The 13391-nt window shown below is 66.9% G+C and overlaps 2 protein-coding genes across 2 annotated transcripts; both read right to left on the bottom strand.

The window, feature by feature from the left end:
• Window positions 1–1230: 1230 nt before the first annotated feature.
• On the bottom strand, window positions 1231–2257 carry HEXIM1 (HEXIM P-TEFb complex subunit 1). The gene has a single exon (XM_050911829.1). The coding sequence runs from the start codon at window positions 2169–2171 to the stop codon at window positions 1242–1244; it is 930 nt and encodes a 309-aa protein (XP_050767786.1). The 5' UTR covers window positions 2172–2257; the 3' UTR covers window positions 1231–1241.
• Window positions 2258–4259: 2002 nt separating this feature from the next.
• On the bottom strand, window positions 4260–13038 carry ACBD4 (acyl-CoA binding domain containing 4). The gene is made up of 11 exons (XM_050911830.1): window positions 12969–13038; window positions 12704–12824; window positions 12529–12613; window positions 12337–12456; window positions 11605–11647; window positions 9593–9664; window positions 8269–8375; window positions 7330–7480; window positions 5702–5871; window positions 5218–5262; window positions 4260–4849 (listed from the first exon to the last, which is right to left on the bottom strand). Exons 1-11 carry the CDS (start codon window positions 13036–13038, stop codon window positions 4739–4741), a joined length of 1095 nt encoding a protein of 364 aa, XP_050767787.1. The 3' UTR covers window positions 4260–4738.
• Window positions 13039–13391: the final 353 nt, after the last annotated feature.

Here is a 13391-nt window from a genome sequence, read left to right as displayed (position 1 = left end):
TGGGGACACCTTCGTCTCCCCCTCCCCGAGATCTCAGCCCCTCCGTTTTTTCATGAACAGCTGGTTTTCCCCTGCTGCAGCCTGGGGGGGGGGGGGTTACCCCAGCTGATCCCCTGGCTCGCCAGGTACAAGTTTCATTAACGCACGCTCCCAGTTTTGAGCCCGATGGCCTTCGATTACACCACAGCACGAGCCAGAGCAGCCTCGGGCCCCTCCATTACTTTGCCCTCTGATTTACCTGTTTTCCCCCCAAAAAGCCCCCCAGACCACGCAGCTGCCTGGAGCTTCTCCTCCTTTCTTCTTCTCCTTCCCCTCTCAGGTACGGCAGCAGGGAAGGAAAAGGTTGAGCCGTCGCGTTCGCCTTCCACCGATCCCTCCTCGTCAGCCATTTCAGAGGCCAAGTGCTGACTACCAAAACTTTTCCCTGGGCTGCTCCAAAACTTTTAAGTTTTTTCCCCTCACTTGTAGCTTAAAGTACGTTTTTAGGCAGTTTTTGCCCAGATTTCAGTTAACTGACCTGGGTTCCTACAGACCTGGGAGGAAACAAGAGTTAAGTTTGAGCAAGCCTTGAGGCAAACAAATATTCTTTAGCTTATTAATAGACAAGAGAGGTGTAAGCAGTGTCCATTAGGCACATGATACTCAGAGCTGTTATCCCTCTGCCAGGTATTTTTAAAACTATTTCAGCTCATTGAGCAGGATGAGAATTGAAAGTAAGTGGGGAAAAAAGAAATACCAAAGGGGGTTAAGTGGGAAACGACAGGTAATTTTAATCAACACCATAGACCAGTTATAACATCATGAAAATAATTCAAAATGTATTCCGCTCGGGAATGCCATTCTGAATATTTTCTAGAAATCACACCAGAACAGTTACAGTTACAAGTAATTAAATTTATTAGACCTCTATAGTTTTTTTTTTTTATAGTCAGTTTTGGCCAATTTACAGCTTTCCTGGGGATCTTTTTTTTTTTTTTTGGTTTAGACACAAAAAAAAAAAAATCATAAACCCAATATCACCAATACATCGACCCCCCCCCCCACCCCATCACAGCCACCCAGAGAAGGGGGGAGGCCTCGGTAGCGCCCGGGCCCCCCGCGCCCCAGCTGCACCCCGGTCCCCTCAAAGAGGGGTCCGCGGCGCCTCCGTGCAGATGCCTGGCCCGAACGTGTGGGTCCCCCCCCCCCTTCCCCCGTCCCCCCCCCCCCCCCCCGTAAAAAGCCCCCCGCGCCCCCCAGTGTCACTCCCCCAGCTTGCAGGGGCCTTTCTCCTGCCGGGGCAGGTCCTTCTCCTTCAGCAGCTGCAGGTTCTCGGCTCGCAACCTGTCCACCTCCAGCTCCAGCTGCCGCACCCGCGCCGTCTCCGCCGTTTCCCCCCCGTGTTTTTTGCTCTCCATCCTCAGCCGGTTGTTCTCCTCCTCCATGCGGGAGAGGCACTTCTCCAGCTCCAGGTACTCCTTCACCAGCTCCTGCTTGCTCATGTTCTGCAGGCTCTCCACATGGTACCGCTCGTAGGTCTCCGAGAAGTCCCTCTGCAGAAACTCGCTGCCGTCCCCCCCCATCCCGTCGCTGCCCCCGTCCTCCTCCGCCGCCTCCTCCAGGAAATCCTCCTCGCTCGTGTCGTCCGACTTGGCGGCCGCCCGCCGCGGGTACAGCCCGGTTTTCAGGTCGGGCTCCTCCTGGTCGTGGTCCTCCATCAGGAACTGCGTGGTGTTGTAGGGAGCCACCGGCTGCCCCTTGGCGAACATCTCGGCGCGCAGCCGGGAGGCGCGGAGGCTCTGCCGCTCGTCGAACTGCTGCTTCTCCTCCCAGCTCAGCTTCGAGTAGGGCTTCCAGCGCCGCTTCTTCTTCGACGGCCGCCGGCGGTGCTTCTTCTTCACCGGCCACTCCTCGGTGCGACCCACCGACGACCGGTACCGCGGGCCCAGGCCGGGACGCGCCGCTCCGCCCGCCGCCGGCCGCCCCTCGGCGCCGCCCGCGCCCTCCGCCGCCGCCTCCTCCGCCCCGGGGGGCGGCAGCCGCCCGGCCTCCCCGTCCGCAGCCGGCGCCTCGCCGCGCTCGGGCTCCGGCTGGGGCTGGGGCTCCGGCTCCGGCCGCGGCTCGGGCTCGCAGCGGGGCTCCGGTTCGCACCGGGGCTCCGGCCCCGGTTCGGCGGGCGCCGCGTCGGCCATGGCGCTCGGCTCCGCTCCCTCGGGGACAGGCGCTACCCGCGCCGCATGGGGCCGCCCCCCGCCCCCGCTCAGGCCGCCCGGGCCATGCCGCGGGGCCGAGGCCCCGGGGGTCACCGCCGCCGGCCGCCGAGGGGTTAACGCCGCCGGGCCCGCCCCCCCGCGCGCATGGCACGCGCCGCCGCCGCCTCCCCCCGCCGCGCCCCCCCCGCGCCGCCACCCGCCGCCGCCGCCGCCTGCTCCCGACTGCCGCTCCCCGCCCGCTCCCCCGCCTTATGTACCCGCGCGCGCCCCGCCCCGCCCCGCGCAGGCGCGCTGCCCGCCCCGCCCCGCGGCACGCCGGGACCCGCAGTGCCCCGCCCCCGCCGCTGCCCCGCCGCGCGCCCGCCGCCGTCGCTACGGCTCCCCGCACGCGGGCGGTGCCGCCCCGCGGCCAATCGGCGGGCGCGGAGGGCGGGCTCGCCCGCTGGGCCCCGCCCCCTGGCCGCGGCGGGAGGGGGGCCGCGATTGGCGGCGCAGGACGTCACTTGCGCGCGGCACCGCCAATCCGGAGGGGAGGGGGCGGGGCCGGGCCGTACCACGCGCGGAGGGGCGACCCCGTGCGAGGGGCCGCGCGCGCCCCGCGACCTTCAGGGCCGCGCCGAGGGCAGCGCCCCCGCCCCCCCGCGGCGAAGCCCGTGGGGCGGCCCGAAAGGAGTCCCCGCACGGCGGAGGGGTCGCCGGGCTGTGTGCTGCGGTCCCCCGCCCCGGCCGCGGCCCGGCCCCAGGCCGGAGGGGCTGTCACGGGCCGGGCGGCCGGGAGGCCCCGGCGGGGGCGGGGGGGGCTGAAGGGGGAGGGGGCGGGCGGAGGAATCCCGGAGCTGCGCTGCGTGTGGCGGCTGCTGCAGCCGCGCGGAGGGAGATGTAAACAAACCTGAGAGGAAAGAAGTCCCTCCTTAAAGGCACCGCGTCCCTATTTTCAGGGGCGGCCCGGAGCTGCCCTCCCGGACGCCTGGGTCCGCCCGCGTCTGCGGGGGGTGGGGGGAGGGGGGGAAGGGCGACCCGGGGCCTGGTCCTGGTCCTGGTCCTGGTCCTGCCACCCCCACAGCGGCGGTGTCCCCCCGCCCCCACCACGGTCCCTGGGGCCCCACGGCCGGGGGCGGGGCTGGGCTATGGGGGAGCCATGGCGGGGGGGGGCAGCCCTGGGGGCCCCACGGCCTTGGGGGGCTATGGGGGATCCGTGGCTGGGGGGGGGGAACATGGCTGGGGGGGCCGTGGGGGACCCACAGCTGGGGAGAGCCATGGGGGGGGCCACCCTGTGGGGGACACGACCCGGGGGCCCGCAGATGGGGTGGGCCAGTCCATGGGGGATCCGTAGCCAAGGGGGTGGGGGACAGTTCACGGGGGGGCTGTGTCACCCGGTGTGGCAGCAGCTCAGGGGGGCCCGGCCCTGCCCAGCCCCCCCACATCGGCTGGACCCCCCCCCCAGCCCGATGGCAGCGGGGCCGCGGCGGGAAGCCCTGGGGGAAGCGGCTGCTGCGGCCCCCAGGGTGGCACCGCCGGGACCCTCGGGGTGGCACCGCCAGGCCCCGGGGCAAGGAGAGGTCCTGGGGGTCCCCAACAGCCGCCCCCCCCCACGGGCTGGAAGCCACCATCCGCCCGTCTGGAAGCGCAGGCAGGCGGGGCGGGCGGTGGGTCCCCTGGGTGCCCTGGTGACAGCCACCGCCACTGGGGCACCTGAAGCGGGGTGGGAGGTGGTGCTGGCAGCGGCCTGCCAGATCCTGCCTGCGCTGGGTGCCGGGAGCTGCCCACACCTGCCCTCCCCGTGGCGGCACTGCCACCCGCCTCACGTGGAGGTGGGGACCCTAAAGATGGGGACAGGAACCGGCGTGGGAGGAGTGGGTGGGATCTGGGGACAGTCCCCCAGCACTGGGGACCTGGCAGCGCCTGGCAGCCACGGCCAGGGCTGGCAGGGCAAGGGACAGGCAGCTGCCACCGTGTCCCTCTGCCCCACTGCGGGGACAGCGGGGTGGCCAGGCCGGAGTGGGGTGGCCCCGGTGACGGCTGTCCCCTCCCCGCGGCAGGGCAGCAGGCAGCCGGGGCTGGACCGAAGAGGCAGCTTTAATTCAGGCAGGTTCGGATGTTCAAGCACTCCATGGAACCGGTCTCTGGGGACGGGGACGGTGGCTGTCCCCCCCCACCCGCCCAGCGCCGGGGCCGCGGTGCCGGCGGGCGGCCGGTCCATCTGTGCGCGGTAGCGAGGGGATCCCCCGGGATCCCGTTTGGGGCGCAGGGGCGATCCCACGCCCCGCTCCCCGTGGACGGCCGGTCCCTTTGCCATCCCGGCGGTGCTGGCGAGACCCTGAGAGTGACGGTGGCAATCAGCGGTGCGCGGTGGCTCCCCCTCCCTCGGGGCTGGGGTCCCGGCCCGCAGGAGACCCCGTGGCTGGGTGAGGCGATTCCCTCGTCGATCCCGTGGCGCTTCCCCGGCTCGTGCTAAGCAGGACGGGGAAGGAGGGGTGGCGGCAGCCCGGCGGGGCTGTCCCGCGCCCCATCTCGGGGCCGGCGGTGATGTGGCGGTGATGCGGCGGTCACCTCTTCCTGCCCTGCCAGCAGCGCAGCAGCCACTGGGTGACGAAGGGCCAGGTGACGAGGAAGAGCAGGGTGTGTGGGGAGACGGTCAGGGGCCACAGGGACGTTGCCTGGCGAGGGGACAGAGAGAGGCAGCATGGGGAAAGGGACAAAGGTGTCACCGGTGTGACCAAACATTCCCCCCAGCCCTCTGCTGAAAGGCAGGCGGCAGTGGGACGCTGTCACAGCCTGGCAGTCCTTGTCACATCCGTCATCCTGTGGAGATCTTGCACCAACACCGTCGTCCCTGGTGCCTGGACACTGGGGATGCGTGCCCAGGGATGTCACCTGCTCCCCAGCTGAGGGACCCTTCCCAGACCTGGCCACCCCCCCCCCCATCTCCAGGCCCCCGTGGGACCGTCGGGCAGCTGGGCCCCTCAGGGCGGGCAGCGTGGGGCGGCAGGGCCCCCACGCAGCACCGCCTCCGCCTCCAACTCACCTGCGGAGCAAGCGGCTGACCAGGGTGGGTCCCAGCTGCGTCCCCCTGCAAGACAGAAGAGGGTTTGGGGTGCAGGCGGGGCTGGGCGTCCCCCTGCCAGCCCCCGCGTCCCCGTCAGAGGCAGGGAACGGGCAGAAGCGAGCCTGCTCAGGGCTCCTGCGAAGGATCCGGACGGCGCAGCCAGGCCGGCACCCCAGGGGCAATTGGAATGACGGGGGCAGTGGCTCCCTGCCTGCACCTCAGCTCCCTGCCTGCACCTTGGCTCCCTGCCTGCACCTCGGGGTGGATCAGAGCAGCACCAGCCTCTGCCCTGCTGGGATGCGTCACCAAACCCTGAGGTCTCTCTGCACCAGGGCCACCCCGGGCTGCCTGTTTGCAGGGCCCGGAGCCAAGCCCTGCTGGCCTGGCCTACACCGGTGCGGGCATCGCGGCCCTGCCAGCCAGCATCAGCATGCGGCAGGTCCCCGCGCAGCACAGCACGTACCTGCGCGGAGGCGAACATCTCCAGCTCGCTCAGGCGCTCCAGCACTCGCCGCATGTCATCCTGCAGGGCTCGGACGATGCCGGCCATGTGGGCATCCAGCTCTGCCGGCAGCCCCTGGGCGAGCTCGGGGGCGCTCCCCGTGTCCTGCTCTCCCCCGGCAAGCCGGAGATCTGCGGGGCACAAAGACGGGCGCTGCTCAGAGGCGGCAGGGCAGGCACGCAGCACACATGGCAGGGCTGCCCGTGGGGACCGGGCAGGGCAGGCTGAGCACTGCCTCGCACTCCCCGAGGACACCCAGGGCTGGCACGGCCCACTGTGTGCACTGGTGCCCAACGGTGAATGATGGATCTCATCAGGTGCCCACACCCCACCACGGACTGCCCGCACGCTGCCGGCTCTGCCTGCACCACAGCTGCTCCAGGCAGAGCTGGGAGCTCCCAGCCCAGCAGCCCACATCCTCCTCCACCAGCCAGCACCAGGCCCATCCCTGGGGACATGGGCCACCATGTCCCCCCAGCACAGTGGTGGTGGCAGTGGGTGACCTCCAGCCCGCCGATGCGTCGGGCACAGCGGTGCACGTGGGTCACCTCGCTTCACCCAGCAAAGGTGGGATCCTGAATGCCAGGCAGGATGCCTTGCCTGCGCGGCTGCCTCTCTGCCAGGCCCTCGGGCTCAGCAAAGGCCCCAAACCAGCGTGGCTGCAGCCTGGATAATCCGTGCTGCGAGAAGGAGACAGGCAGGGGCTCGCTGCCAGGCCCCGCACACGCCGGCACCCCAGGGGACAGCCCAGCCCGGCTTTATCGGCCTCGTTACAAGTTAACTCCCAAGGTCAAGCAGCCTGGGAGGGTTTGCAGAAACGTTAATGGGGGGAAGATAAGGGTGAGACAAGTGGGCTGTGCCCAGGTGAGGCGGCGGCACCACCCCTGCCGTCCCGCGGGTGAGGGCGGCAATGCCACCCTGGAGCAGAAAGGCCCCTGGGATGTGTCTCGGGAGAGCCGCAGAGGTTGGCAGGAGGCTCCTTGTCCCCTCTCCGCAGTGGCACAGCTCGGGGCATGGTTCTCCCCAAACACCGGCAGCAGCGGCGGGTGGCGTTAGGTGAGTGGTACCACAGGAGCAGGGCGTCCCTGGGACCCGCGCCTCCAGAGACGCAGGGCCCAGCTTCGCCCACTCCCCTCCTGGGGAGAGCTCACCGCCCCCAGCGCCCCCCACATCCAAAGGCACCAGGCAAAGATGCTGGCAGCGGGGACCACGGGCAGGAGCTGGGCGCAGGCAGCCGGGGATCCGCACGCCCCGCCCGGCTGCTGGAGAGGAGCCAGCACAGCATCCTCCAAATTCAGGCAATTTAGCACCGTTGTGAGAAACGGGCAACACAGGGGATGTATCCTAGAGCGGTAAAGACACCAAACTGCTTGGGGACCAAGGGTCGAAGAGAGGGGACGCTCGGGACTTCTTGCAGCTACTGAACGACCCACCCCTGGGTGCTGGAGCCAAACTCTGTTCCCTGTTGGTGGTCGCAGCCCTCACCTCTCCGCTCAGCCCCCACACAGCCCCCCGACGTTCGGCCCTGCTTGCCGGGAGGTGGGGAGGTAGCAGCGGGAAGGCACGCAGGAGCCAAACGCTGCACCCACCTCTCTCAGAGCCAAGGGCTGCAAGGCCAGCGCTGCTCCTCCCCTCTAGTCTTCTGCCTTCACCCTGCTCTCCCCGCCCAGCGCCGCGGGGCGTTGGGGGCTCAGGCCCGGCCTGGACGCTGTTCAGGGAGAGACCCAGCGGCTGCCCAGCCTGCGCAAGGGGAGAGAAGAAGGGCCCTGAGACCCCTGCTCCCCTCCCCGGGGGCTGCGGGGGCATGGCAGGTGACGCCAGGGCAGCGGTGGTGTCTCTCCCTCTGCCCTGTGGCGGCATTTTTGGTGGTGGAGGGCACGTGGGGCTGACCGAAGCCGAATCGCACCAGCAACACCAGTCAGTGCCCGGTTTGGGAGGCTACAGAGCTCTAGAACCCCAGAGGGAAGCGAGGTGCCCAGGCTTGAGGTGGCAAAAGAACTCCAGGGAGAAGCCAGGCAGCCACGCAGCTTCCTCCCTGCTGCCCACCCGATCCACTGAGCCTCGCCACAGCGCCTCAAGTGCTTAGCGCTGCCGGTGGCAGCTGAGTTGCCCGGTAGCAGGGAGCAGAGAGCAAGTGGCAGGCGTGCAAGCAGGGTGCCCGCACCAGCCCCGCTTGGGGCTACTGGCCTCGCTCAGCCCCGGCAGTCTATCAGTGCCCCACCGGAGCCACACCGCAGGAATGAGGGGGGCTGTGGGTGGTGTCGGGGCGCACCAAGGGCTCCTCAGCCTCCCCTCGGTGACGAGGACCAGGCTCCAAGAGGGACACAAAGCACAGAGGGGTGCAGCCCGGTGGTCCCGTAGGTTTTGGGAGTCTCACCGGGCTCCCAGGATGGCAGTGCCGTGCAGAGCTGGGGGAGCTGACAATACGGAGAGATCTGCCTGTACGGTGCAGGCAGGGCAGGGCTGGCAGCAGGCAAAGCCTCCACCGTGTTGCGGCAGAACCCCAGCGCTTCCTAGCCCTCCGTTACCTGCTCAGGCTCCATCTGCTCCAGGGTATCGCAGTACACGTCCCCCTCGGAGTCACTGGTCACCTGGCTGCCCTCAAGCACCTCAGCGGCAGGAGCCAGCCCACCTCCTGGAAGGGAAGCACACGGCTCAGCCGCGGGCAGCGCCGGCGGGGCAGAGAGGCATTTCGGCCGTGTCCGGAGGGCAGCAGAAGCTCAGTGCAGCCACAAGGCAACAGGTCCGCAAGAAGGCAGCGTCAGCGTGCACGAGGCGAGGCAGGAGGAGAAGGAGACTGAGGCACAGAGGGGGAAGGAAGCGGCTCTGTTACTACTCCCCGGATCGTGGCCGTGAGTCCAAGGACCGAATTCCCCCTTCTCTTGCCCACGGTGTCGCAGAGCCCTGCTCACAGGCAGGCATGCCCTGACACAGTGCCGTTTTAGGGTGGGTTTCTCTGCCCATGTGCAGCTCCCACCTGGGGAGAGGGCTGCCGCGGCAGCCAGCCAAAACCCCGGCACAGCGGGGAGCCCCTCCAGCGGGATCCACGGCCCCAGCTGCTCTGGCAGGGAGCAGGTACCGTTCGCACAGCGCCAACTGCCACCGGGGTGGCAGCACGCCCTGCCACGCAGGCAGGGACGCTGCCCAGCTCCCCGCATGCTGCCAGCCCAGGCGCACTCAAGGATGGGCACAGCCTGGACGCAGGCGCTCGCTCGGTGACCATATATGCTCCTTGGGGGAGGGCCGGGACGGCGGCAGGAGGAACGCCTCCACGGAGCACCCTACCCAGCCCAGCGCACAGCGAGAGACCCCTCCGGGCCGGGAAGGCCATGCATGCCCTCGAAGGAGGCACACGGTGGTGGGTGGGTGAGTGTGTGAGGGGCTGTACAAGAAAAGCCAGGACGAAGGGGTCAGCCACGGCACAGGCAGGGAGGGCCGGGGCTTGGCACCATGGCTGCCAGTGCCGTGGAAGGGGCAGACTTGGCTTGAGCTGAGGGAGAACATCCCCTCCTGGAACATGGACCTTCCAGGGTGACATTTTCCCAGCCCACGGGGAAACACCCTCGCCTTCTCACTGCGGTTTAGCAGAATCAGGCCCCTTGGCACAGGTAAGGGTAACACAGAGTCAAACCAACACACCCAGGGTTACCCCGGCATCGAGAACGGCGCCGAGAGCTGGACCCATGAAAAGCTCCAGCTCACCGTGACTCAGGCAACGCCTGAAACACCAGCAGGGTTGGACCAGAGGTGCCTGAAGCCAACAGCTCAGCGGGCGGATGGAGGCCCAGCCCCATCACCGGTGCCTCCTCCGCGGGGTCTCTGCCGGGTGCTGGCCATACCAGGGAGACCAACCTGGCATGTGCTCCCCGTTCCACTGCTCCCCAGGCAGGGTGTCTTTGGGGCGCTCCAGAGTCGGGCTGCTCGCTGGGTCGTCCTGGCTGGGGTTGGCCATCCGCTCCTGACTGCCTGCATGGAGGAGAAGGGGCAGAGGAGAATTAAAGCGTTGCGGGTGATCCTTGCAGTGCAGTCAGCGCTGCTTCCCTGCCAGCATGGCTGGGGAACATGTGGATGCGGGGCCACCCTCCTGCCAGGCAGGCCAGCAGCCTCCGGACACGCGCAGAGGCTGGTAGAGACGGAGAGGGGCCGGCTCTGTTTGCCGATGGCCCACGAATCAACACGAACTCAACCGGTCAGCAGGGTCTACCCCGTGCAGACTGTCTCGCTCAGCCGGGGGTCGCAGGGGAGTCCCTGTCCCCAGAGCCCCTGTGGCAGCAGGCAGAGGCATCAGCACTGGCCAAGAGCTGGGTAAACACCGACGGGTGACAGCCACTGTCCCCTGGCAGGGCCCAGGCTGCACCCACGGTAACAAACAGAGCCTAACGCAAGAAGTGTTGGCTGGGGAGAACCTTGTCTGGGCAGCGCACACCGCCATCGCCTGCGAGGGCTTTCAGCAGGCAGCAGCACCCCAGAAAGGGCCCGAGGCAGCTGCGACCCAGGGATCCAGCCCTCCCCACCGCCCCACGGAGCCCACGGGGTTAAGCCCAGCCACGTTTCCAGCAGTCCTCGGGACTTTGCTCCCTGCTCCTGGCCAGGCAGGTATGTAGCAACGCTGCCCTGCCTGCGCCTTGCCTGCACATCTCTGCCCATTCCCAACCTTCCTTCGCCATCACAGCAGACCCACGGCTGTGGGACCCCCCAGGGCCCAGCCCAGGTGACTGAATCCCCTGAGGGGAACAAGGGCAGCCCCGACCCCACACAGGAGTTAGCGCCAGGGCTGCTCTGCTCAGGGACCGCCACCGTTCCCAAATCGCTCCTCAGTCAGTGTGCTGTGACCCACAGGGGTGGGTGGGTGCAGGCAGGGTCCCATCACCTCACACATCACCATGCCAGGACAAGCCTGGCCCCAACACTGGCCCCCCTGTGCCCATGGGGCTGGCAGAGCAGCATCGGGCCTGTGTAATAAGGGCTTAATTGCTGGTTCCTAGTTGCTTCAGAGTCTTGGCCTATGCATACAAGGCGCTGGCGAAAGCACCACTGACTGGAAATCCGTTGGGACCCTAAACCACGCCCAATTTGGGTTCCAAGTGCCACTTTACGGTGTGTTGACTTTGTAAATAAACTAAACCAAACCTGCCCGGACTCCCCCCGCGCAGCACCTCTGCCCCAAAAAGCTCCACAGCCGCTGAGGGCCCCGCGCCTGCCACACTCGGCTCTCACCCACCAGAGCATCTAAAATCACCTTCCTCCTCTAGATTGTCAGTAACAAAAGCTGCAATCGGACAAAATCTGAAGGTGGGTTTGAGAACCTTTAACACAAATGACTCAACAGCTTAAGAAGTTCAGTGATTTAAATCACCGTTTCAGGCACCTTGGGCTCATTTGCTCCACAGACGCTACCAGGTTTAGATTTAAGTGACAGTGTCATTTATAAGTGACACTAGCACAGGATGACATTCCCAAGTGGGTAACAACCAGGAGTTTAGAACCAGCTTTTACCTTCCAGCGAAAAATTAAGCCTATTTGCCTTCTAAAGGGATCCAGCATCAAAATGGAGAACGAAAGCGCCTGGGTACCACAGGAAGGAGCAGCCATCCTGAGGCCAAGCCTTACAGACATGTTTTCAGCATCCTTGTTGGAAGCAGGAGGTGACAGTAGCTGTCAGACACAGGACAGATGCCTGGGGACAGGCAGGGAGCGAGTCTATTTGTCAGCGCTCTTCCAACATTAGCAAAAGCACTGGCAGTTTACACACCCGCTGCGAATATACCCTGAAAGCTCATCTGCTGCTGAGCTAATCTACTGGAGATGCGGCATAGCCAAACCTCCAGACGTGCAGCCGGCAGGTTCACTCTGCAGCAGCCAACACCTTTCTGAACCACCACGTCCAGCCCCTTGCTCCCTTGGATGCTTCTCACAAGTCACATACACCGAGGATTGCCCTGCTCTGGGGGTGGGACAGGTCCCCAGCCACCTCCCAGCATGAGGCAGCAGCCACAGGCATGGAAAGGGCTGGGAAGGACTCTTTTCTAGCACAAGGTGGTCTCAGTAATCCCGTTTCTCAACTCCAGCTTCTCCACATCCACTCTGCTGCAAAAACTGGCCGGCCTATCCAGATGTTTACATCAGATGATCCGGACTCCCTGTACACAGCCTGCCCTGCCCGGAGGTGGGCCAGCGCCAAGAGAAAGCACAGCCTCCATGCTGCAACACTCCATGGGAGCTGATCCCCTGCTCTACCGTGTACAGGGCTTTGGGCCAAGGGGCATTTGGAAGCCAAATCTCAAGTTCTCGCCCCAAAGTTTTGCAGAGAGAAAGCCCAGACTGAAGAGACACCTGCGTCACTTGAAGAGACACTTGTTTGGTGGTGCCCAAACAAGCACCTCAGCAGCAGCTGCACCACAGCAGGGGAGTCAGATGGGACCCCTCAGGGAGCAGCAGAAGGATGTGCCCTGGGGAAGAGCGGAGCCCAGAGGTGATGGCCGTACTGGTGCAGAAGCAAGCAGGGAACAGCAGGAGTGATGTGCCAGGAGAGAAGAGTGTGGCACAGAGATGAGGGATGCACTGGGCACAAGCGGGGTGCAGCAGCTCCCACTCACCCCCTTCCTCTTGAAGAAAGCCTCGGGGGGCCGGGGCATGTCGTGGATCACCTCATAGAGTGGCTCGAAGTACCCAAACATCTCCTCCGTCGTCTCATCCATGGGCACCGTGTCAATGACCTGGGGAGGGACGCAGCTTGTGACGGGCACCACCGAGCAGCAGACCCCAGCTGCTCTCCCCCTCCCCGTTACCTTTTGGGCCACCTTCTTCATCTCAGCCACATAAGCCGCCATCGCCTCCTCCTTGGACATCCTCCCCAGGCTGTGCCAGGCATCCCTGCGGGCGACAGCGGCCGTGAGGTGGGGAGGAGGGGGGTGAACCGGACCCGAAGTGGGCCACCCTCCCACCCGCACCCGGGAGCCTTACCACTTGTACCGGCCGATGGGGTCCCAGAAGCCGGGCCTCGGGCCTTGGCAGCGCCCCGCTGTCGCCTGCTTGTAGTAGCTGTAGAAACGCAGCATCTCCTCATAGGAGGGCCGGTACGAACCTGCGACGCGACACAGCCTCAGCGGAGCCGGGAACGGGGCCGGGGCGCTGCGGCCGCGGCGGCGGCGGCGGCGGCCGCGGCCGCGGCGGCGGCGGCGGCGGCCGCGGCCGCAGCGCCCCGGCCCCGCTCCCGGCCCCTACTCACCGCTCCGGGGCAGCCCTTGGATAACCTGAACGGCGGCGCGGAACTGCGCCCCGCAACCCGCCTCCTCCATGGCACCGGCACCGGCCCCGACACCGACGCCGACAGCAGCCCCGCTGCGCCTCTCTCTCCGTGAGGGGAGAGCGCGGCGACCAATCAGCGCCCGCCTTCCAGCGGCCCCTCCGCGCCGCGCCCAATCAGCCCTCCGCTTCCGAAACGGGCCGCACTGCCCCTTTCCCGCCCCTTCGCTCCCGGCGCGGCGCAGCCAGTGGGTGAGGCGCTGCGCGCGCGCCCCCTGCTGGAGGGATGGAGCGCGCGCCGCGGCCCGCGGGAGCGAGGGGCGGTCCCACCGCGGCGCCCCCTTGCGGGCTGCGGGCGGAGCTGCAGCGCGGCGGGGACCCGGCACGGGGCGGGCGGGGCGGCGGG

Source organism: Gymnogyps californianus, chromosome 28 (assembly GCF_018139145.2).
Source record: "Gymnogyps californianus isolate 813 chromosome 28, ASM1813914v2, whole genome shotgun sequence".
NCBI lineage: Eukaryota > Metazoa > Chordata > Aves > Accipitriformes > Cathartidae > Gymnogyps > Gymnogyps californianus.
This window is presented reverse-complemented; position numbering and strand designations above follow the sequence as displayed.

Coding starts and splice junctions, on each gene's coding strand:
- HEXIM1 (XM_050911829.1), bottom strand. CDS start 2,171: ATGGCCGACGCGGCGCCCGCCGAACCGGGGCCGGAGCCCCGGTGCGAA.
- ACBD4 (XM_050911830.1), bottom strand. CDS start 13,038: ATGGAGGAGGCGGGTTGCGGGGCGCAGTTCCGCGCCGCCGTTCAGGTT. Junction 9,665..11,604: donor ACGTGGTGGTTCAGAAAGGT/GTTGGCTGCTGC, acceptor AGGACGACCCAG/CGAGCAGCCCGACTCTGGAG. Junction 5,263..5,701: donor AGATGTTCGCCTCCGCGCAG/GTACGTGCTGTG, acceptor TCTGTCTTGCAG/GGGGACGCAGCTGGGACCCA.